This window comes from Phocoena sinus, chromosome 10 (assembly GCF_008692025.1).
Source record: "Phocoena sinus isolate mPhoSin1 chromosome 10, mPhoSin1.pri, whole genome shotgun sequence".
Taxonomy (NCBI): Eukaryota; Metazoa; Chordata; class Mammalia; order Artiodactyla; family Phocoenidae; genus Phocoena; species Phocoena sinus.
The window spans coordinates 27,332,787-27,356,710 of NC_045772.1; the positions used below are offsets into that span (position 1 = coordinate 27,332,787).

Here is a 23,924-nt window from a genome sequence, read left to right on the forward strand (position 1 = left end):
TCTGGGAAATGTAGTCTCCGCGGGAAAGAGCCCCGGGTGCCGTGGGTAAGGCAGGGATCCACCCAACAGCGCCCGCGCTTAGTTCCAGCAGTTTGCCTGCAGCTTTACCGGCGCTACCCAAAAAAACAAATTCACTGGCCCCACACATATCCTTAGAAAGTAACGAACACTATTTTTTAACGTTTATACTAATAATTAGAGCAACTTGAGATCCCTCCTTGGATGAGTTAGGTTTCCCAGGGGAAGAGGCATTTCAGAGAAGTACTGAAAGCGGGGTAGGGTTGGATTTGACGTTTGAAGTGGGGAAGCATGGGACAGGCTTCAACCTATGTTCTGAGAACTGTGCTAACCAGCACAGTTATTCATTATGGGAGGAGGACCTGCAGGATCCTGGACCTCGCCGTGTATCTTGGAAGAAAAGGCCCCTGGGCCTGTGCACTTTCTGTTCTCATTGCCAGCAATGGTCTTCTCTCACTGCTTCTCATGACCACTGACTTAGTTTATGCAGCTCTTGCTCAAATATCATTTCAGAGAGGACCACATCATTAAAACAGCTTCACCCGCCCTTGTCCCATTGCCCTCCTTTATTTTTTTCATAACATTTACCATTATATGACATATTTTCATTTGTTTCCTTGTTTAATGTCTGTCTCTTATGCCAGAATTCAAGATCCATGAAGGCCAAGAGGGACAGGTATGTTCTATACGGTATACAAATCTAATATCTAGAACTGTGCTTGGCCTCATCGTAGGCCTCCAATATTTGTTGAATGAATAAAACAAATAACACTGCATGTATTCAAGAGAGTAGGTGATTGACTGATAAAGCCTAGTTTCACCTGGGAATTCCTTTCCTCCATGATCTGCAAAATTTCGGATTTATGTACATTTTTCTGAAAAGGATTCATAGCTTTAAACATGTAATCAAGAGGGTTAATCGACCTCTCAAAAATTTAAGGGCCATACTCCTGAAGTAGCCCTTAATATCGAAAATAAGTGAATGTAAGTTCACTTACATTCACAACATAAATGTGGACTGCTGTGATGTCTCTCTTCACTTCCCACAGCATATCAGGCTGGTTCTGCTGCTTATCTTTGCTCCTATGGAAGCTCACATTGAGGACCCATCTCTGTCCTTTCGAATCTTGTCCATCCTTCAAAGACACCCCATAGTCTTTCTGGACTATGCTGTAGGGAGAGACAGAGAGAAGAAACATATTTGAATGAACTATCAACTGGACTTGTCAAACATTCACTGAGCAAAGCAGAAGAGGGACGGATCAAAGATGATTCCACAGGACATGTCTTGATGGCTGTGAGTAGAGTGGGGACCACTGACCAACAGGGAGACTCAGTGCAGCCAGGAAAGGTTCACAAAGCTGAGACCAGGAAAGAAACCAGCCATGTGCATGTGAAAGAGAGCAGAGACAGCTCTAGGCTGAGGGAACAATTTAAAAGTCTAAAAGGGGGTGGAAACAGCTTATCATATGCTGGAGTATGGTGTGAAGGAGAGCAGCAGGAGATGGGGTAAGGGGCAGGTCATGTTGGGCTTTATAGGCCTTGGTGGTAATAACATGGAATTAGGACACAGATTCATTTGTGTAGATGTTATTTTAATACAGTAGGGCAGGGCTTCCCTGGTGGCGCAGTGGTTGAGAGTCCGCCTGCCGATGCAGGGGACACGGGTTCATGCCCTTGTCTGGGAAGGTCCCACATGCCGCGGAGCGGCTGGGCCCGTGAGCCATGGCTACTGGGCCTGCCCGTCTGGAGCCTGTGCTCCACAACGGGAGAGGCCACAACAGTGAGAGGCCCGCGTACCGCAAAAAAAAAAAAAAAACAAAAGGCACGAACACAGGGAATTCCCTGGTGGTCCAGTGATTAGGACTCTTCACTTTCACTGCTGTGGCCCCGGGTTCAGTCCCTGGCGGGGGTGGGTGGGGCGGGGGACGAAGATCCAACAAGCTGCACAGTGTGGCCAAAAAAAAAAAGTGCTAACACAGATTTTAAAAACAAAACCCAAGAGATAATCACTGCTAATATTTTAATGTAAAACCTTTCACTTTTGTCTCTTCGTATATCTATATTATGATAATAGCTAACATTTATTGGACACATGATGTGTACTATTTTAAAGCCCTTGGCCAGTGATGGAGCTGAGATGTGAACCAGACAGCCTGATTCTCCTTCAGCCTCCCTTTCTTTCACACAAACACATTATATTTAGGTTTTCTTTTATTACTGTTAATATACATGTACAGATAAACATGCATGCACAATAGATTTTCTTTCTCAATATATCTTTTTTCCCACTTAACCGTGTATCATGAACATCTTTCCTCTGAATAGCTTAAATATTGTCAGTTTCAAACTGCAAGGCTCCTAGAGATCATCAGGACTTACTTTAGATTATTAAAGATCCTCACACTATAGTCTAAAGTTATTTCATTATTAGATGCTTTCCTGCGACTCCTAAATTTTAACTTTATTCTACTTTGTTCATTCATTCAACAACTATTTATTGAGCATTTATTAGATGTACCAAACACCAGAGCAACAGTTTATGTCTTCAGAGATTATACATCAAGTGGGGATGACAGATAGTTAATGTATAATTGTGTAATTAATTATTTTATTATCATTGTCCTGAGTGCTCAGAGGGAAAAAAATGCCATGGAGCATATAACTAGTCTGTTGGTGTCTGACTAGTCTATTAGGGTTAGGGAAGGCTCCCCCGAGGATATGAATTTAAGCAGAAATCTGAAGGAAGGGTAGAAGTTATAAAGATGAAGAGTACAAGAGAGAACAGCCTGAGTGAGGGCCCTAAGGTAGGAAGTAGTATGATTCTTACAAGAAACAAAAATAAGGTCAATGTGACTAGAATACAGAGTGCTAGCAAAAACAATGAGGCTGGTGACAAAGGCAGATCTATTTTATATTTTTAAGAACTATTTCACACTTGGCAAGTAATGCTTATAAAGGGCTTTCTGGGAGACCACATATATTTGAAACTTATCCAAAATAACAAGACCCCGTTTTTCTAGTATGCATTGAGTATTGTCCTTAAGAAGTGTTTGTTTTGCCTTGTGAAGATAAATTGCACACCTTTAATCACATTGATAAATAATCTCACCAGGAACTGTGAGAAATTTACAGCAGAAACTGTTATTCCCCTATAGCTATTTCTCCCTTTCTTCCACGTTAATAGGACCCCTAATCTTCTCCTGAGTGTATGTCTACTCTGAATTTAAAAATCTACATTTCCCAGCCTCCCTTGCAAGCATAGATGTAGTCATGTGACTAAGTGCTGGCCAATGAAATGTAAGCAAATGTGTCTTGCCGCAGCTTTGCTCTCTTCCTTAAAGATAGCTGGTGGGCACTCTTTGCCCCTTACTCCATCCTTACTCCAGGAGAGTGGATGTTATGGTCACTATCTTAGAACACTAGCATTTAGAGGGCCTAGACTTAGGAATGATGGAGTAGTCAGCTGGAAGGAGTCTGGGTTTTTGATAACTTTGTGGACCAGAGCTCCTAGTCCCTGCACTTCCTACTTAGGGATTTTTACAAGAGAGAAGTAAACTTTTATCTTGTTTAACTCAGTGTTACTTTGAGCCTCTTTTCTAATAGTGGAACCTAATCCTCACTGAAATGACAGAATGAAAATAGTTCAAATCACAAATGATTCAAGAAAAATATATCTAAAGGATTAGTACTGATTAAAATGTAAGGGCCTTGGACTTCCCTGGTTACACAGTGGTTAAGAATCTGCCTGCCAATGCAGGGGGCACGGGTTCAAGCCCTGGTCTGGGAAGATCCCACATGCTGCGGAGTAACTAAGCCCATGCACCACAACTACTGAGCCTGTGCTCTAGAGCCCGTGAGCCACAACTACTGAACTCGTGTGCCACAACTACTGAAGTCCGAGTGCCTATAGCCTGTGCTCCGCAACAAGAGAAGCCACTGCAATGAGAAGCCTGCACACTGCAACCAAGAGTCGCCCGTGGGCAGCAGCAAAGACACAACATAGCCAAAAATAAATGAATAAATAAATAAATTTATTTTAAAAAAAGTTGTTTCCTGAAGATGGAAATTTCTTCTTAAAAAAATAAATAAAATAAAATAAAATGTAAGGTCCTCCATAACACTGAACATAATACGGAGCACAAGTTATAAATTGCTTTTCCTTCAAAAGCTCTCTTATGAATGCTCCAAGTGGTTTTTACATTTATGTCTTCTCTACCCATAAGATCTTGGGCTTCCTGCATGTAGGTGGACCTTATTTTCCAACTATATAGCTCACATGTATAGCATAATGTTAAGGAGGCAGTAGAGCGCAGAGGTTAACAAGTAGATTCTGAGAATCTCTGCGTAAATTTGAATCTTGATTCCATGACTTCCTAGCTATGATATTTGGAGAAATTTATTTTCTTAATATTTTTTAGTCTCAGTTTATTCTTCATAAAAGGGGGAATAATAATTATATTCCCTACTTTATAGAATTATTGGGTAAATAACAGAAGGTAAGTAAAATGCTTTGCAAAGTACCTGACATGTAGTAAGCACTCAATCAATACTAGCAATAATTGTATCTTGTAGGTGCTTAATAAATATTTGTATAATAAATTTTTATGAACATCTGACCCAAAGAGATTACTTATTTCTTTGGCATTAAAATATATATTTTGACTGTCAGGAATAATCTACTGAATGTAATTAAAAATGAATAAATGGACTTAGTCTAAAATGGACAATAATTATTTCTAGCTTTAAGTTGGCATATCACTTAGTCTCAGAGGAAAGCAAATGACATACTCAAACTGGTATCATTCCAGGATCAGTAGTGGTATAACCTGGGCTTAGTACCACTGGCTGTTCCTTCCAGGCCAGAAGGGACAAAGAGAGGGAGCAGTAACTGGATCCCAGAAAGAGAGAATGCTGTAGTTGGCTACTTTGAGGAGAGCAGTCATCTGTTGAAGGGCGTAGCCAGCCTGAGGTGACCTTGCCAGGAGCAACCCAGGGTAATAATTACTCTGACTTCCCTATCCTTTCCCTCTCTAATCTCCTGCAAGTGCTTCTCATTGGCCCAAACCAAACAGAAACCCCCTCCATATAGTGTAGTCTATTCGAGTCTGCTTCCTGGGCAGAGAGCAGAGTGGACAAGATGAAGAGTGGATTTGGAGGAACAAAAGGGAGGTTCCTGGCACCATGTCAGAATAAGTGTCCTTAGGACACCTTTGGTATTCTGACTGTAAAGCCAGAGATTGGTTTAGTAATCCAATTGGATTTTATTTAAATATAAACAGGGTGACCCTCCCATACTGGTAGAAAGTGAAAAGAATTCTGAATAGCTTCTGGCAGTAAATACCTCTATTGAATATGTTGATAAATCAAATAAGTGAAACAGCTTGGGTAGGAGGTTAGAAACTCAAATCATACTGAAGATTTGCTAAAATGTATAACGTGAATTTAGGTGACTTGGGTGGTGAGACCACTCCATTTGGAGAGTATGGACTGGAATTCCTATTGGCACATCAACCATAAAAGAGGGCTCTGCTTCTCCTTTCAGGTCATATAGAAGAAGGTCCTGGAAGACTGCACTTCCAGACCTCACCCTCACAACCAACCTGGAAGGCACCCCAAACTGCTTGCGTAGGTTACCCCAGGTTACTTGGGGGTTACTTGTTTCCTTGGGTGTAAGTGACTTTTAGCTCCATAAAGATTTTGAATTAAATGTAGAAATGATGCTGTAAATCAAACCCACCTAGTAGCATTATTTTCCAGTTAGCATTGAGAATATAACACACAAACATGTGTATTCTATATTTATATTTAAGTATTTAGAATATATAAGAGAATTTAGACTGTTAAATTTGCTGTTATATAGCTTTTTGATTCTAATTTTTAAAAATGTTTTATTACAGAAAATTTCAAACACATACAAATTAGAAAAGTATAATAAACCACCATGTACCCCTCATTCAGCTTCAACAATTATCAGCTTATGGGCAATTTTGTTTCATCTATACTCCCACCATTGGGGACTTCCCTGGTGGTGCAGTGGCTAAGAATCCGGTGCCAATGCAGGGGACATGGGGTCGAGCCCTGGTCCGGGAAGATCCCACATGCCGTAGAGCAACTAAGCCCGTGTGCCACAACTACGAAGGCTATGCTCTAGAGCCCGTGAGCCACAACTACTGAGCCCGTGTGCCACAACTACTGAAGCCCGTGCGCCTATAGCCTGTGCTCCACAACAAGAGAAGCCACCGCAGTGAGAGGCACGCGCGCTGCAACCAAGAGTAGACTCCGCTTGCCACAAGTAGAGAAAGCCCGTGTGCAGCAACAAAGACCCAACACAGCCAAAAATAAATAAATAAATAAGTGAATTTATACTCCCACCATGTTCCTTCTCCTATATCATTTTGAAGCAAATTTCAAGTAGCCTATTATTTCATCTATAAATATCCCAGTAAGAAATGCTAAAAGACAAGGCCTCCTTTCTTCAAACATAACCACAATATTACACAACTAAAAAAAAAGACGATGATTATTTAACATCATTAAATATCCAGTCAACATGCAACTTTCCAAATGGCTCATGAATGTCATATTTTCTATTTAGTTTGCTTGTTTGAATCAGATCCAAATTAGATCCACACCTTTCGTTTGCTTAATATCATTTTTAAGTCTCTTTAACTTATAAGTTCCTTCTCCATTTGTCTTTCTCTTTTTTCCTTGTACTTATTTATTAAAGAAACCAGGTGTTTTTCCTGTAGAGATTCCGACAATCTGGGCTTTGCTGAGTACATTCTGGAGCAAACTTTAACATGTTCCTAAGTCCCTTGTGTTTTCTGTAAATTGTGATTCCAATTTGAACTTGTCATTAGGTGACTGATTTAGGCTTATGATTCTATGTTGAAGGGTGTGAAAGAATTATATTGTTTGGAAGCAGTATTACAATACTTAATAGAAGACTCACTGTATTAAAACTTTTTTTCATTTATAAGAATTATTTAGGTGCTTGGGAATGTTTATCTGTCAAAATTGAAGGGCTGGAAAATAAAATTGAACATGTTAAATTTACAAGTGCAATTTAAAATGTTTAAATGTAAGTAATTTACTTTTATGAAAAATTCCCTTAAAAGAGTTTTATTTTAGTTGCTAGTCTTATAAACAGAATAATAAGATTTGTTAACTGAATTTGAAAGCTTAAGGAAATACTAGACTTTACTGTCACTACAGTAAATTGAATGTTAATTAAAAACTAATCTGTGAAATATCTCCTTGTGCAGGAAAACTGCCTCAAAGACACCAAAAATACTCTTGTCAGCATAAAGATGTTTTTGCCCTCCTCTCTCAAAAATTATACTCAAACAACAATGAGAACAAGATGGGAAAGTCAAGAGATGCAGGAATGGCTCCTGACTTAGCAGAGCAGAGGAAAGTTAAGCATGCAGGTTGTACCAAGGCTCAAGCAATTGGTAGCACCATATATTCAGGAAGAGGGAGTGAGGAAGGGGCTGAAAACTGATGGAATATTTGAAGGTCAGTATAAGGTGCAGTTAGACCCAAGACTCCCATACACGCCAGCCCATCCTGGTCAGAAATGGGAATCTGAATCTGAGAAGCTCTAGACTCAGGAACACATACCTGGAGGAGGGCAAGGGAGAAGCGTCCAACAGGAAACTGACCAGGCAAGTCCCCTGGCTCCCTTCCTTGCCCACCTCCAGAATGCCAGCATCCTCTGGTCTGCAGCCTTCCCTGTGACCATATGAAACACCTGATGTCCTCCCAATAAATTCTGTATCTGTTAGTCCGAATCAGCTTCTATGCCTGCACCCAGGAACCCTGACTAAAATAACATTTCACACTTACCTTGTATTAATGTCATTAATATATATTTGCATCCATTCTGTCCCAGGGTAATTCCTTGTCTGGTTTGGCTCATCATTTTCCCTGCAGAAACTAATATTGTGCCTAGCACTTAGCAGGCTCTTACTAAATGTTTATTGAATAACTGAGTGAATAAAACCTTCCCTGTGTCTTACATATACTCTTCACTGTATCTTATGTGGTATCTCAATTACAGAACTTATCACATCAAATACATTAATTTGTTTAAATGTCTGTCTCCCCTAAAAGAACATAAGTTCAAGATCAAAGATCCTATCTTGCTCATTTAAAAAAAACATCTCCTAGGGAAGGTCTAGTACATAATAGGTAGAGAATGAAGGAAGGCAGGAAGGAGGGGATATATGCTAAGCATTATGTTAACGCTGGACACACAGCAAATAAGAATATGGGTGGATAAAAAGGCAACACGACATCAGTGACAAGGCAACAAGATGTGAAAATGATGATGTTAGAGAGAGCATATGTATGATGGATCACGGGATATTCAAAGCAACGATGAGATTGTCCATACTGCGGGCTGAGGTTGCCTTTGGGGAACTGGGATAGAAAGTAAGCAGTAGTTTAAGAAAACGTCAGGTGGTTTTGTGATTAGAAGGTGAGAGGAGTAAGTTTTCTAATTGGTGAATTTAAAATAATGAGCTGGGTCCTCTCAGCCTTGTCTCCTTCCCTCCTTTCTTTTTCTCCCCTCCCTCCCTTTTCCCTCTCTTTACCTTTCTCCCTTCTATTTCTTTCTCTCCTTCTTCCTTCCTTCCCTTTTTTTTTTTAAAGCAGTCTGTCTTCTGCTCTCATGCATGCGTATCTGCTCTGTCTTGGCTTAAGGGGCCTGCGGTTGTCTGGCTGTGCTAAGTGACTGGGTGGCTGTGCTTGCAACTGGGGAGCTGGTGGGAGGACTATTAATAAGCCCAAATGACTGCCCACTTAGAACTGTTTTCTCCAATCAGCTTTATTGGTAATGAAGGCAACATTTTGGTCTCCATCTCTTTCAACTGGTTATAATTTCAGGAGTGGAAATTGGGTGTTATTTATTGGCCTCCTCAAAACCCAGCAATCTGGAATACTGAACACGTGGGCCAACTTAAACTCCAACTATCTGGAATATCTAACACTTGGATCAAGAGAATTAGAACAGACAGGAGGAAAGATATGGGTATTGGGCCAAAAGGAATTAGAAAAACAGAAACAAGAAATATAAGTCCACAAATATGTATAAAATAGATAACTAATAAGAACCTGCTGTATAAAAAATAAATAAAATAGGGCCTCCCTGGTGGCGCAGTGGTTGAGAGTCCGCCTGCTGATGCAGGGGACATGGGTTCGTGCCCCGGTCCGGGAGGATCCCACATGCCGCGGAGCAGCTGGGCCCGTGAGCCATGGCTGCTGGGCCTGTGCGTCCAGAGCCTGTGCTCCGCAATGGGAGAGGCCACAACAGTGAGAGGCCCGCGTACCGCAAAAAAACAAAATAAAATAAAATTTAAAAAATAAAAAAATAAATAAAATAAAATTCAAAAAAATATAAAAGAAATGTATAAGTCGAGGTTGCTCTTGGAACCGTTTTGTTTTCTTGATCAGATCAGATAATATGGGACAGTGACTCTCAAGCTTTGAACCCTTCAGTGGTGCGGGTGGAGCTTGTTAAAATCACAGATGCATAGGGCCGGGGACTTGCACACAGAAGATCTTGGGTGGGGCTCCTGCAGCTGTATGTTTAACCAGCCTAGGAGGTGGTTAGCACTCCAAAGTTTGAAAACCTCTGCTTCAGAGTATATCAGATCCCAAATCATTGTACTCAGAAGCAAAACAAAGTTTTCAAAACATTTCTAATCACATTGGAAGCAGGTGGGCAGTTTTCTGCAGAAAGCAAGAGACACAAGTGAGAAGCATATGAGAAATCAGTAGGACTGGAGAGAGATTGGTGATGGTGGGGAGGAAGAAAGGTGATGGGAGTGTACTGACAAGAAGCTTGGGCGGGGACACCAGGTGGGAAGAAGTGGGGGAACAGTTTAGGCTGGATAGGCTGAGTAAGCACTTCACAGGTGGAGTCACAGAGCGACTGGAGCCCAAGGACATGGAATGTAAAGAATTCTCTTGGGAACCTGAATGGGTGACACACAGAGGCATGGGAAAGAGCCTTGCTTTCAGAGTTCCTGTTCCATCTAGGCTTCTGGCCAAGCCTTGAGTCACCATCCTCTGGAATCCTGTTTCCACTGGGAACTGGCACAAAGAGAGGAATACCCCCCTTCCTCTACCTTTATAGAAACATCGCAGAATCAGTGATGGGCTTTGCAGAATGCCTCCAGTGGTGCATACACTTAAAGCTCTCTGTGGATGAGATAACATTCAAAAATGCTTTGTACAGCATGAAGCGCTAAACAAAGGTCAGCCTTATTACTCCAGTTCTCTTGGGTGTCTTCTTTCCAGAGCCCTTCCACTTTGAGACAGTGCTCCTATGACCCTGGATGACCCCGCTCAGATCCTTCTCATGGGCTGGCATTGTGTTGGTTAACCGTTTGTAAGTACTCAGCTATTTATGTTGAAGTCATGAATGTGAGGCAGCAGGTGTTTTTCAGTTTTTTTTTCTTTTTAAAAATCAGTGTGCAGCCTTTTCATCCTCCCCACCCACTTCGAGTCAGTGTTCAGGAACCCTCTTCTCACAGATACTTCTGCTTGATAGCCCACGAAAGTTTTCCTATGCTGCAAGAAACAATATGGGTATTGCAAACAAATACATCTCCATGAAGACTATTGCTCATAATGGAAACAGGACCTCTATTAAAGGTGACTGATCTATCATTTTCCAAACTATTCTATTTTGTCTCTGCAAAGTATGAGAGAGTTTGTGAAAAAAGCTCTGTTGTCTTCCAGGAAGTCAAGTTGAAAAGTTTAGGGATGAACATAAACATCCTGTGTTTCACTTATGGATCATGAATTTAAGGCAACCATTCTCAAACAGGTGTTTATCTTCATCCTGCACTCATGCACTCATTCCCTTGACCAGTACTTTTTGAGAGCTCTCATGTTGTAGGCCTTGAGCTAGGCCCCAGGGATCCAGGGGTGCCCAAGATGGAAGAGATCCATGGTTCTGAGGAGCTCAGGTATAAATGTCTTAAGACACTACCTGCAGGGTAAACAGTACTTATACATCTGCTATTATAGGACCAAAGTAGTGAAACTGAAATATTTGTGGGTAGGGGGTGGGGAAGGAACAGGAGGCACTAAATATTATTCTGGGGAGTAAGATTTGCATAGATCAGGATTCCTCTAATTTCTTCAACACAGTGTTCTTGGGCCCTCTTTCTTATATTATAATGCAAAGGCACTTGGAGTTTGAGTCCTGAAAGAAGCAGAGCCTGGAAAAAAAATCATGGCCAAGAATGAGGCCTGATGAAGAGCCAAAAAAAGATTAGCCAGGCGGCTTCCCTGGTGGCGCAGTGGTTGAGAGTCTGATGCAGGGGACACGGGTTCGTGCCCTGGTCTGGGAAGATCCCACATGCCGCGGAGCGGCTGGGCCCGTGAGCCATGGCCACTGAGCCTGCGCGTCCGGAGCCTGTGCTCCGCAACGGGAGAGGCCACAACAGTAAGAGGCCCGCGTACCGCAAAAAAAAAAAAAATAAAAAAAGATTAACTAGCTAAGAGTTCTACCTAGCACTGTTCAGTTTAGTGAAGCTATTTGGTCACTCTTATTTATTCCATACCATGGACCAGAATCTTTTGAATTTTGAGTGTATGATATAATTCTTTTTTTTTCTTTTTCTTTTTTTAAATTATTTTTTCTTTTTTTCCCCTTTAGTTGTATGATATCATTCCTGATCAGCATGTAAAGAGCATTGAACACCTTTTAGATTAGACTTTTGAAATTAGTGAATTGGATTATTTTATGTTTCGAATAGGTAACACATTAATACAGCTCAACATCCAAAAGGTACAAGAGTATAAAGTAAAAAGTCTGTTTTACCTCTATTCTTCAGCTGTCTAACATCCCTGCCTTGAAGGAATCAGTTTTGTGGATATCTTTATTTTTACCATATTTTATGGGTATAGTAAGTAGGATTCTTAACCAACTTTCTAACCTGAGAATAAACCCAGCATCTCAGCCATGTGGCAACATGTCCTTCTAGAATATATCCTATTCTACAGGACTTACATGAATCAGAAGTTCGGATTTTATTTTCCAGATGCGTATAGTGTGAGTTGTTCTCAAGGGGGAAAAGAATGGGAAAGGACATTAAAAATTATGTATTTATCTAAGAGAATTTCATGCCATCAAATGAATCTCTGCCAAACAAGGTTATACTGTCAAATTTTAAAAATCTGGTTTCCTAAAGAAAACTATACCTGGTTCTTATCAAGATTACAAAAGTAATACCCCCTCTAAGTACTTAATATATATTGAAACTTCACAACAAGAACAATGAAGTACATTTTATAGGTGAAAAAAATGGTCAGACAAGCAAATTCTAAGTTTTCAAATCTAGGCAGGGCTTCGGGGCCCTCACTCTTAATCTGCAGGATACTCACTATCTATTCCAATAGAGAATAGCCAAAAGAAGGCACATGGCAACAATTTTTGTTGTTTATTCAAAATCTTTTGTTCTCAAATTTTAGGATCTATCAAAATTACCCGTGATGTTTACATGCAGAGTCCCAGGCCTCAGCAATGAACTAGAAAATTAGAATCTCTGGGAAGGGCTCCAGGAATGCTTATTTTAACTAGCATTGCAGGTGACTTTAAGCATGGTGGCTTGTAAGCATACTGTGATAAATATACCTGTGGCGGTTTGTGTTTTTCGAAGTTGGTCACAACTGTATCTTGTATCACACATACCCAGCTAGTTTCCAGAATCTTGGACTCTTCTTTCAAGAGAGGGGGTCCATGTCCCCTACTTTTCAAACTGGGTGGGCTTTTGTGATGAGTCAACCAATAGATTATGGTGGGAGTGATGCTACGTGACTTCCAAGGTTGGGTCGAAAAAGGTGACAGCTTCCACTTTTGCCTGCTAGAACACTCGTTCTTGGAACCCAGCCACCATGCAGTGAGGAAGCCCAAGTAGCTCCAGGGAGAGGCCCACTCGGAGAGGAACTAACAGTCTGTACCAACTTGCCTGCTATGTGAGCCATCCTAGAAGTGGTTCTGGTCCCAGTCAAGCTGCCCAGGCTGACACAGCATGGAGCAGAGATGTGTCTTTCCTGCCAAGCCCTGCCTAAATTGCAGATTCAAGAGCTAAACAAATGATTATTGTTCTTTTAAGCACTAAATTTGAGCTGAATTGTTATGCAAGAGCTAACTGGACTAGTACCCTTCTAACCCCATATTCCCTCTGCCTTTCTTCCTATCAGGGCGGGTTCCAGACCCTCTCTAAAATATGCTGGAAGTATCTTTCTCCAATGTCATTTACTTTCCCAAATTCTTCTAAATACAGAAGAACCACTCATTTCAGACTTCTGGTTATTTGAAGTTCTCATTATTGCCTCTGAGTCTTGGTTTCTCATCTAAAAAGCAACAGTAATAAGAAAGCCTACCTTATATACTTTATCATTAAATGAGATAATCCATGTAATTATTTAGCATCATGCTAATGATAATGTTTTCTCTTATTACTCTTACTAGGTTTCTTGCATTCATATTCTCCATTTCTTTAATGCACTTTTTTTTTTCTTATAGCTCAATGCCATTTCACAGTCTTTTTTCTAGGCCTGGCATGCTCCCCCAACCAGGTCAGTTAGATTCTTACTCATCCTTTAGGATGCCACTTCTCATTTGAGAAGCCTTCTCTGACTTCTCAAGCAATTAATGCCTCTCTTGTGCTCAAATAGCACCTTGGAGGAATCTCTATTATGGCCCTTAACACACTGGATTGTAATTATTGTTCACTAGTCTCTCTTCTCCGATGGACTCTAAGTTCCTGGAAGGCAGGGTCAGCCTCTTTTTTGTTTTGAGTTTTGGCCACCTGGTGCGGATTGCGGGATCTTAATGCCCCGATCAGCGATTGGACCCGGCCGCAGCAATGAAAGCCCCGAGACCTAACCACTTGACCGCCAGGGAATTCCCTAGGTTCAGCCTCTTTGTATTCTCATCCACTAACATAGCATCTGGCACATCTTTATTCACCATCTACTGTCTGTGCTACTGTGCTAGGAAACACCGTGGCTAAGGAGTTAAGGGGTCCACGTTTTGGCAGACCTGCGTGGGAACAAAACAGCTCCATTTCCCTCATAACCTTGGAAAGAGTGAATGTCTCCGAGCCTCATTTGTAAAGTGGAGGAAGCACTTTAAGATTGCTATGACGATAAAGTAAAATCATTCTCGCAAAAAGCCCATTACAGAGCAAGCAATCAATCATCAGGATGTTAGGAAATGCCTTCGCCAACAATCCCATTTCCGGGCACCCTCACTCTAATCCTCCTTTAGGGCCCCGCACTCTAAAGGTAATCCCTCTTTTAGGGATTACGCTGGGATCGCTAATCCTCTCCTGGGTCATTCCTCCAGCTCTCCAATCCGCGAGTCAACCACTAGGGCCAGGCGTTCAGAGGCCATTCTTCTTCCCCGCCCCCCAACTCTCTCCAAACCTTTTTAGCTTTTCCTGGTCTAAGGGGTGTGTCAAAAACACCCGATTTATGCGAAATTTAAACATCAAAATTCTGGCTAGGCTTTTCCTAGATAACTTTCGAGACCCACAGTTGGGAGCTTTGCTGCTGACTTTCGGTCTTCCCCTACTTGTGAGGAAGGAGCTCGCGGATCAACTTGACATCAGTCGTTCGGCCAGCGCCAGCCCCGACCGCGCACCCTGCAGTAGCGTTGAATGAACGAACGAACGAATGAATGAATGGGCTACCTCTGCGGCCGGGCCTCTGTTACGTCGCCCATTGGCGCGGGCGTGGCCGCGAATAAGAGGCCTGCTGGTCGCAGACCACTCAGTCCCACCAGCTCGCAGCAGGACCGGCCACTAGCGACGGGGCTCTGTGGGGCTCCGCGCCGCCCCGCATTGCCTCTCCCAAATCTCTGCCCCGCCGCGGCGCGTCACTTCCGCCACCCCCAGGCCACGGCTGGGGCGGGGAGCGCGGGGGAGGGGGCCAGGTCCGAGGGAAGCCCGCCCGCGCCCGAGCAGGGACTACATTTCCCGGGGGGCCTCGGCGCGGCAGCGGCGGGCGCGGCAACGTTCCCCGGAAGTAGAGCCCGGGACTTCCACTCGTGCGTGAGGCGAGCGGAGCCGGAGACGAGACCAGAGGCCGAACTCGGGATCTGACAAGATGGCCGGGCTACCCCGCAGGATTATCAAGGTAAGCGCTCGGGCCCGCTTCCGGCTACCCGCTCTGCTCTTGCCCTCTCGGCGGACCGGGCGGAGCGGTCCCTCGCTTCCTCCGGCCCGCGGCCCGCGCTGGGAGGCCCGAGGCAGCGCGGAGAGGGTCTGGCCGCGGCGGCGAGGGAAGTCGGGTGCTGGGGAGGGGGCGCCGGGGAGACTTCCGGCCGCAGTGGGGCAGCCCGGCAGCGGGGATCGGGGGCTCCCAGGCGGTCGGCCCGCGAGCGGGGAAGGCCTGGCCCGCGCCCTGGCGGAGGGTGGGGCCGCGGGCTTGCGGGGCTCTGGTCTTGGGAGCGGGCCTCCGCGGCCTCTCAGACCACCCCTGAGCGGAGGCCGCGGGCGCGCGGGAATCGCGGCGGGGCCCGGACTCCAGGCGGGGGTTGTGGCCCGACACGGGCCCTCGGCCTCGGATCCGTGTCTCGGCCCGGGCGGGAGCGCAGGGGTGCGGCAGCCGCAGGTTCAGAATGAATGAACCGGGAGGGTGAGGCCGGGCGGGGCCCTATGCCACGGGAGGCGGCTCTGGGAGGGCCGCGCATCCTGCAGCCGCCGGCACATGCTCGCCCCTGGCTGCTGGGGTTCGGGGGACTTGGGGACTCCGCGCCCCGCCATCCTCGCTTCCGTGATCTCCTCTTTAAATGCGTTTCCGCTCGTTATCTTCGCGAAGTGAGCTTACTCTAGTTGGCAAACTCTTTTAGGACTGTTTCTGTTTAGAGGAAATAGTTCTAACACGAGACCGAGCGGGGATTGGGGGAGGGGGTGCAGTACAGGTACGGGGGACCTTGTGAAACCTTTTGCCTCTCGATTTTGTGCGCTTTAAATTATCAATACCGTTTTTCAGCTCTTCATGAATATGTTCTCTGACAAGTATCAATGGAACCATGAAAAATTCATCTTGGTTTTGTAAACCCTTTACATAAATATCAAGTTCTCAGACGTGAAATGTTTCTTGCAGTCCACGAAGACAAAACCTTTAGGTTTTTTTGGTCAGTTTTAGTGAAGGAAATTAGTTGGACCTCTGTGTTGTTCAGTATGCGAGTTAAAGCGTCTAAATTGCAGCATCATTTTGTTTGCTGTAACTCTGAACGTGTATTTAATCTAGTTTGTCCTTTAAGTTTGGGGGGAGATGCATGCTAAGTGATTGAAGGATGGTGTATTGTGTAGTGCAATTGCAATGAAATATGTCTGAGATGGGGGTGTCTCTGACCTAAAGGTGCTTAATTTAGAGAAATAAGACGTGTTTTGTAAAGTAGCAAGTTTTAGCAAGTAGAGAAGTAGAACAGATTGTCATTGTGCGCTGGAGTCTAATGATGTGAACCTTCATAGTGTTGTGTACAACAAAATCTTCATTTGTTGTGTTAAAGATTTGTCTTCGACTCCGTCCAAGGCAGTTTAATGGCTGTGTGTTGGAGGGTACTTAACAATGTGGTTGTAATACAATCACATGGCCCCAGTGGTCATGTTTATTGAGGCCCCACTTGAAAATGAGGGGTGGAAGATAGAGCTGTGTACATCAGATATCCTTGGATTTTTATTTACTGTTATTCAGGTTATCGACTAAGTACCTAGTACACATTGACATTCAAGATAATTCTCCAAAATACATAATGAATGAAAGACTTTACATATTTTTTTCATTTTTGCTTAATGCTGGAGATATTCTGCAATATGAAAGTCTTAGATGGAAAAATAAATTCTGTGGGACCTTGTATATAAACTTATAGATATGACTTGAAGCAATAAGTCGAAGTCCTCATAATTCAATTCATTTGGCGTACAATAATTTAGTTTACACCAGGCTTTTGCATTTTGCTATTTAAAACAAGACAGTGATAAGTCATATATACTCTTAATTTAAAGTCTTGTTGATAACATCTCTCTAATGAAAGGTCCCTTGGTTTGGGTATTATCTTGTAAGAGTTCGGTGGTTTTACTTTAATGCCATTTATAGCAAAAAGAACTGTTTTCTCCAATCCCTAGGAAGGATTAAAAGATTATACTATTTTTTTTCTAGTGCCCATGCTTATATTATGTAGGCTTTTTCATAATCTGTGAAAATGTTTATTTTTTATATCAGAATTTAAAAAAAGAAGCTTGTCTCTTCTCTGTCAACTACAATACAAGGTTCTGTGTGGAATATAATGGTGGCAGTGGAATATAATGGGGTAGCACTACTGTCCTGAATGATGGGAATGTACCATCTCTCATTGGACAGTGTGATGCTTTCTACCTCAAAATGGGCATTATTTACATTTTCAAAATTCTTCAACCACTTGGTACCTGCAGAAGTCTTGTGAAGTAGACAATACATTATATAGGCTAGAAACCCATTCAAAGGACTTTCCTAGGGTCTTAAAACTGGCAGGAGGCAGAACTTGGATCTTGACCCAGTGTGACCTTCCCCTGCCTCTTGTTATTGTGAAATGACATAATATATGTCAAAAGTATCTTAACAACTGTAACCATACACATAAAGATGATTTTTTGAATTACTATTCACCCAGTTGCTGTCCCACTCAGATTCCCATTTCTAATCCAGTAGCAAATTCTGTGGGCTCTATTTTTCAAATTATATCCTGAATCAGACACATTTCCCTATCTCTCTGAAACCACTGTTCAGTTCCATCATTTGTTACCTGGCTTACTGTATTGATCTCCTTTTAAACAGCAGCTAGTGTTACTTTTAAAAACATAGATCTTGTTACTGCCCTGCTCAGAACTCCACAGAGGTTCTGCAGCACACTTAAAATCTTGACTTCTTTTCCCTCCTAGCTACAAGGCCCTCCATCCATCTGGGATCTGCCTACCTCTGAGATCGTCTCCCACACTTCTCCCCTTGGGTCACTCCATTGCAGCCACACTGTTGCTCTGCTGTACCCTGAACAATAAGAGGCTATGCGTGTTCCAGTCACAGGGCTTTCCTCCTGTTTATTGCGTTGCTTGCTTTGTCATAATGTTCAGTTCTTGGCTCACATGTCATATTCTCAGAGAGGATTACCTTAACTGTCCTAAAACACAGTCCTCCCTCCTCCCCCATGGTTGCTCTTTAGCCCCTATTTCGTCTCTTCTGTATAGCACATATCATTACTCAAAGTTATATTATTTACTGTTTATCTCTACTCCCACTAAAGCTCCATGAAAGCGGGAATTCTTGGATGACTTGGGCATTGCTGAAATGCCTAGAACACATAATCTGCAAATCTAATGTCTCGGCCCTGAAATACTGATTGAATGAATGAATGAGCTTCAGTCTCTTTGAAAGAAAGTTTCAGGAGAGTTATTCTATATAATTTGACATTGTTACTGCTCAGTAGATTCTATCTGAATCTGTGCCTGAGCTAAAAGTTTCTAATTCTACCCATAAATTCATTAAAAACAAAACAAATCAATCTTTTATTTTGTTGACTGGGAAATACATAGAGCACCTTTGAAAGGTTCTAAAGGGTACATAGAGGAAAATTAAGACTCATCTGTCCTTCAGCATTCCAGTTTCCCTCCCCAGACAGCCACAACTTTTATTGTGTATTCTTCCCAAAAGACCAGAGAGACTTAGTGCATATATGTTAGGCCTATTCCCCTCCTCCCCAAGTAAATGCTGTACCTGATTCCTCCCCTTGCCCCCACCTATGTCTTCGAGGTGACTAGTTTTCTAAAGAGCTGTTTTGTGGAACCTTGTGGTTAGGCCTTAATTTAACTAATTGCATATTGATAACTATTAGATTGTTCCCCATATTTTGCTATACAAACAGTGCTGTAATGAATGGTCTTATATATAGTGATATTCTGCACATGTATGAGTTACACTGAATCTTGGCAGTTACGTGTTTAGCTAGAATTATAGGATTTTTTTTTTCTCTCTCTTTTCCTGGGCAAAACCTCTTTTAGTCTCTAAAAGTGACAGAGCAATTAAAGCTTAAAGTCACATAAGTTGAAAGCCACCTAAAATAAGAGATCCTCCTTAATCTATCTGTCATAAAGAACCGGAGTATTTTGCGAACAAATAAATGAAATCTGTAGTTGTGGCTTGGTCAAAAACAAATTTATTTCAGCTTTACATGTTACACTGACAGAATGACATTCCTTTTTCTTCTCAAAATTAATCATGAAGTCAATAAAATATAGGCTTAGGAAACAGTTAACTTACTCAAGCAGTTGACTTATTTGATTAAAACCTAGCAAACCAACCTTCTGAAATCAGAATTTCACCAGTCTTCCCTACAATTTATTTTCTGTTTGGTGAGGTTTAGTTTCAAACTCTTAAAAACCTGTTATGAGCTGACTGAGTCTTGAGTTCTGTTTTTTACTTTAATAATTTTTATTTTTAAAAATACAGATTTTTAAAATTATAGTTTATAATAAATTTATTTTATTTATTTATCTTTGGCTGCGTTGGGTCTTTGTTGCTGCACGCAGGCTCTCTCTAGTTGCGGTGTGCAGGCTTCTCATTGTGGTGGCTTCTCTTGTTGCAGAGCACGGGCTATAGGTGTGCGGGCTTTAGTAGTTGTGGTGCATGGGCTTAATTGCTTCGCAGCGTGTGGGATCTTCCTGGACCAGGGCTCGAGCCCGTGTTCCCTGCGTTGTCAGGAGGATTCCTAACCACTGCGCCACCAGGGAAGTCCCTCTTATCACCATTTAAAAGCCACTCATTTGATATGTATTTTAGTACATAAGGTAGTTTTTAGTAAGAAAAGCGATTCAGAAAAATGACCCTTTTTTTAAGCCCTGAGAATCTTTGGCTCATAATGTTTTTTCCCATTTAAAAAAAAAAAAAGGCATGAAAACTTACCATGATGAAGATGGACTTGTTATAAATCGTAATTAAAACATTCTTAGGAAGCAGATAAACTCATATAGTAAAAACTTGAGTAGAAACAGTGTAGTTTTTAGCTCTTTTGGTTGTTGTCCCAATTTAAGAATTTTCTGACCTTCTTCCTAGTACAATAAACCATACTTTTAGCATATGACTTCTGGGGATTCAGATTCTTGACAAGCTTATTCGTGAATCCCCTCGGTCTCCACGGATTCCAGGTTAAGAATCCCTGAACTACTTTTGGTAGTGATTAAACTTTCAGGCTATATGGATATTGTTTAATATACTACCTAATGTTTTGATTATGGAATGTAGGCATAACTGAAAGTAGGTTAAAAATCAAGTGTTGTTTTTTAAGCTTTTCTTTGTCAAGCACTTTCTTCAGTCCAGATTGATCAGCTCTCACACAATAGAAATTGAGAGTTGTCAAATTATTAAGTACTTCCTGTGTATCCAGCATGCTAAATAATGATATCAGAAATATTATGCATTTGCTTTGTAGTAATTGAGTTTTTTCCCACACTTGTGATGACTTACAGCCATATACAGTAGAGAACACTATCCTTTTCCTTCTCTGATGAGGAGACTGTAGGCCAAAGAAATTGGATGACTGAGATTCCTGGCCTGCAAGTCAGTATCTTTGCCTTTTTCCTTATGCTGTATCTAGTGTTTTGGTTTACCTATGTGTAAATGGATTTAAGAAGAAAATAACTTACGCACCTCAGATTCAAGTAGTAGGGATTCTGCACATACATTTGAATGTGCTATCATGAACATTGATGCATAAGCACTGTAGAAATAAATAGTAGAACCAAGGAAATGAGGATGGCATGCAGCAGGAGCTTTGGACATTATGGTTGTAGTCATCACAGTTCTAATGTGGGTGCCTAATTACTATATTATATAATTTTACTTTCTAAAAATGAAATAGATCTGAAAGGCATAATATATGTAGCAATGTTACATCAAGAAATAAGAATTCTTTTTTTCCTATATGAAAGAAATGTATGAAGGACATCAGCATGGATATACAAATTAGGAGATGAATAATAGGGAATCAGTTAACTTCAGCTAAAATCTTAGCAACTTTTAAAAATGCTTCCCAAGTTTTTTTATTTTAAATACTAAGTAGTCATCTTCAATTTGTAGATTAAATAGGATGTGGGATCATCATAGTCTGAGAGTGAGATCTGTGGCCCTGGCATCTCTGGTGACAGAAACCATGTGTGATCGGAAGAAATGGGTAGGTAACTGGTTAAGAGCCCTGAGAGAATCAACAGAAAGCATTCTTTATTATCCATTTTTCCAAGAGCTACACCACACCATTCAGGGCATTGTATGTTTGTTAAAATCCTAGATGTAGCTATTCTAAACTCCCCTAGGGATACTTGGGCATAGAAATTTTTATAGTTCTGAGTTGACCTGTAACTCAGATGTTTCTGAATAATTAGGATTAGGCTATAATTTGAAGTACTTCTAGGCATTGGTTTCAGAATCTATTGTTGACATATTTTGCTTTTTCTTTTTTTTTGCGGTACACGGGCCTCTCACTGTTGTGGCCTCTCCCGTTGCGGAGCACAGGCTCCGGATGCGCAGGCTCAGCAGCCATGGCTTATGGGCCCAGCCGCTCCGTGGCATGTGGGATCTTCCCGGACCGGGGCACGAACCCTTGTCCCCTGCATTGGCAGGTGGACTCTCAACCACTGCGCCACCAGGGAAGCCCTGCTTTTTTTTTTTTTTTTTTTTTTTTAATTGTCTACTTCCTCTTCATATTTTCAAACTCCTTTAGTTTTCAGTACCATCACAATATGTCACTGTCAGAGGTTTGGTCTGTTTTGGGCAAATCATTTTTATTTTTAAAGTCTACAATCCAGTGACTGAAGGCCCTGTAGTGGAGAAAATACTAGAAAGAAATCTAACAAATGTTATCTTTGTGTCTTGAGACTATGGGTGCTTTTTATTTCTTTAGAGCTTTCTAAGATTTCTTTATAGTTTATACTAAGGAAAATGTTATTGCTGTAAAGTCACTGTGTTTTTAGTGACCTTTAAGGACCATTGGGATTACCATCCCCTTTACCCCCTTACTGTGGAGCAGGGGCAAAAGTGGCTTTAGTAAGCTAGTAAGAGCCCAAGGCCAAATTTCAATCTTCCATAACATTGCGATTTGTCTGCCTTTTTATTATCCATTCATAAAACATGTTTCAGTTCAATTAAATGGACATTTATTGAATGCACAGTATGTATTCACTAAGCCAGTAAAAAAAGATAGGCATCGCTGTCTGGTGAAAAATAGAGCTGTGAAACAAGAAATTACAGTGAGGTGTGTTATAAAAGAAGGAATATCTGGGATTTACCATAGTCTGAGAAAAGGTATCAATATCTGTTGAGGAGTGTTTTTAAACTTGAAGAGCAGTGGGGAGAGTGGACACAGGGAATAGTAGATATGAAAGCTGGAAGGAGAGGGAGAGGGAGAGAGAAAGAGGGAGAGAGGGAGAGAAAGAGAGCATGAATGCATTATATATTCCAGAGATCCATTATGTGTGGTGGATAGTGTCTTATTGTAGTTTAATTACAGGCTTTTGCGTGAGTGCTGTTTAGTAATACAGTTTACCTTAAGATGGACTGCCTCTCTGGGGTGGCATATTCCTCTCCTGCTCTCCTGGGCCCCTGGATTTGGGGAAGTTCGGGGTTCCAGTGAGAAGGAACTAAAGAGCAGGTGGAAAATACATTTGAGGTATCACTGTATCAGACCATAACCACTCTAATGCGAGTTTTAAACAAGATGTTTTTCATTCAGTAAGCCTAAAGATAGAATTATCTTACACTTGTATATATATTAATTTGAATTTTGTGTTTTCCACTAAGTGGAGGGTATTTGTACCTACTTAATTTCCTCACTTGTATTTAGAGAGAATAAGGAAAAGTGCTTTCCAGTAAAATTCCCCCTACATTTGCACTGCAGTTCTTGCTTTGGCTTTTTTAAAAAAGTCATTTCTTTTCACACTTGGAGGCACAGTGATTTACAGCTATAAAGCTTGAAGTTTCTTACCTTTAGCTGTAAAAGAGCTACTCCCATTAAGTAAATTTTTTTTTTTCACCCTGAATGAAGTACTCTGTCTACCCTGTCTTTATTGTTGTGGTTCAGATAAGGGTTAAACTAAAAGTGCTGCAATCTCCGTTCAGGTTCCTGCCACTGACTGTGATTAGAGGTCAGTAAACACTTGGCCAAACCTTGCCTATTTCTTATCAGAATCTTCCCTTAGTTTAATTGGGTGGGCTGCTGATGTCTTGAGTGGTAGGAAGTAGAAGATATTTTCTGTGAATATTGGTCTGTAATCTGAGCAGTTTATGGTAGTGCATCAGAATTATCTGGGTGTTTATAAATTTAACAGTTGCCAGCCCCAGAATGTTTTTTTGTTATGTTTTGTCTTAAGATCTCCAGATGATTTTAGTGTGCACCTTGCAGAAACAATGGCCTAGTATATGCTTGGCTTCAATGCAAAGTTGGGTAGAATGTGGTAGAACTAAAATCATACATAAAGCCAGTAGTTTCTCATATATAGAAAACAAAAGCATCAGTGGGAACACCGAAGATGTGACATTCTGGATGGGGAAACCCTCCAAGTTTGGTTTAGGGAAAGAAGTTTTTAGGGGGGTGACATTTGAGCTGAATTTTGAAAGATAAGTAGAAAAACGGGGTCAGGGGAGAAGAATGTCATTCCAGGTTAGACATATCAAACTCTAGGAAGATATTTGAGCAGTGCTAAAACTGTAACATGAGTCAGCACTTCTTCGCTTGGACCACAGACACTTCAAATGCAATCTTTAATTTGAAAGAGTTTTTTTCCTTTAAAAGTGTAATTCATGGATATATAGTCATTACTAAAAAGTCAGTATACAAACTGTTACAAACT

The 23,924-nt window shown here is 41.7% G+C and overlaps 1 protein-coding gene across 1 annotated transcript in view; it reads left to right on the forward strand.

The window, feature by feature from the left end:
- Positions 1-15,046: 15,046 nt before the first annotated feature.
- Positions 15,047-23,924, forward strand: part of UBE2N (ubiquitin conjugating enzyme E2 N) — a 36,638-nt gene continuing 27,760 nt past the window's right edge. The window contains exon 1 of the mRNA XM_032646382.1: positions 15,047-15,183. Within this exon, the coding sequence (XP_032502273.1) occupies positions 15,154-15,183 (30 nt within the window). The 5' untranslated portion in view covers positions 15,047-15,153. The remainder of the gene's footprint in view (positions 15,184-23,924) is intronic.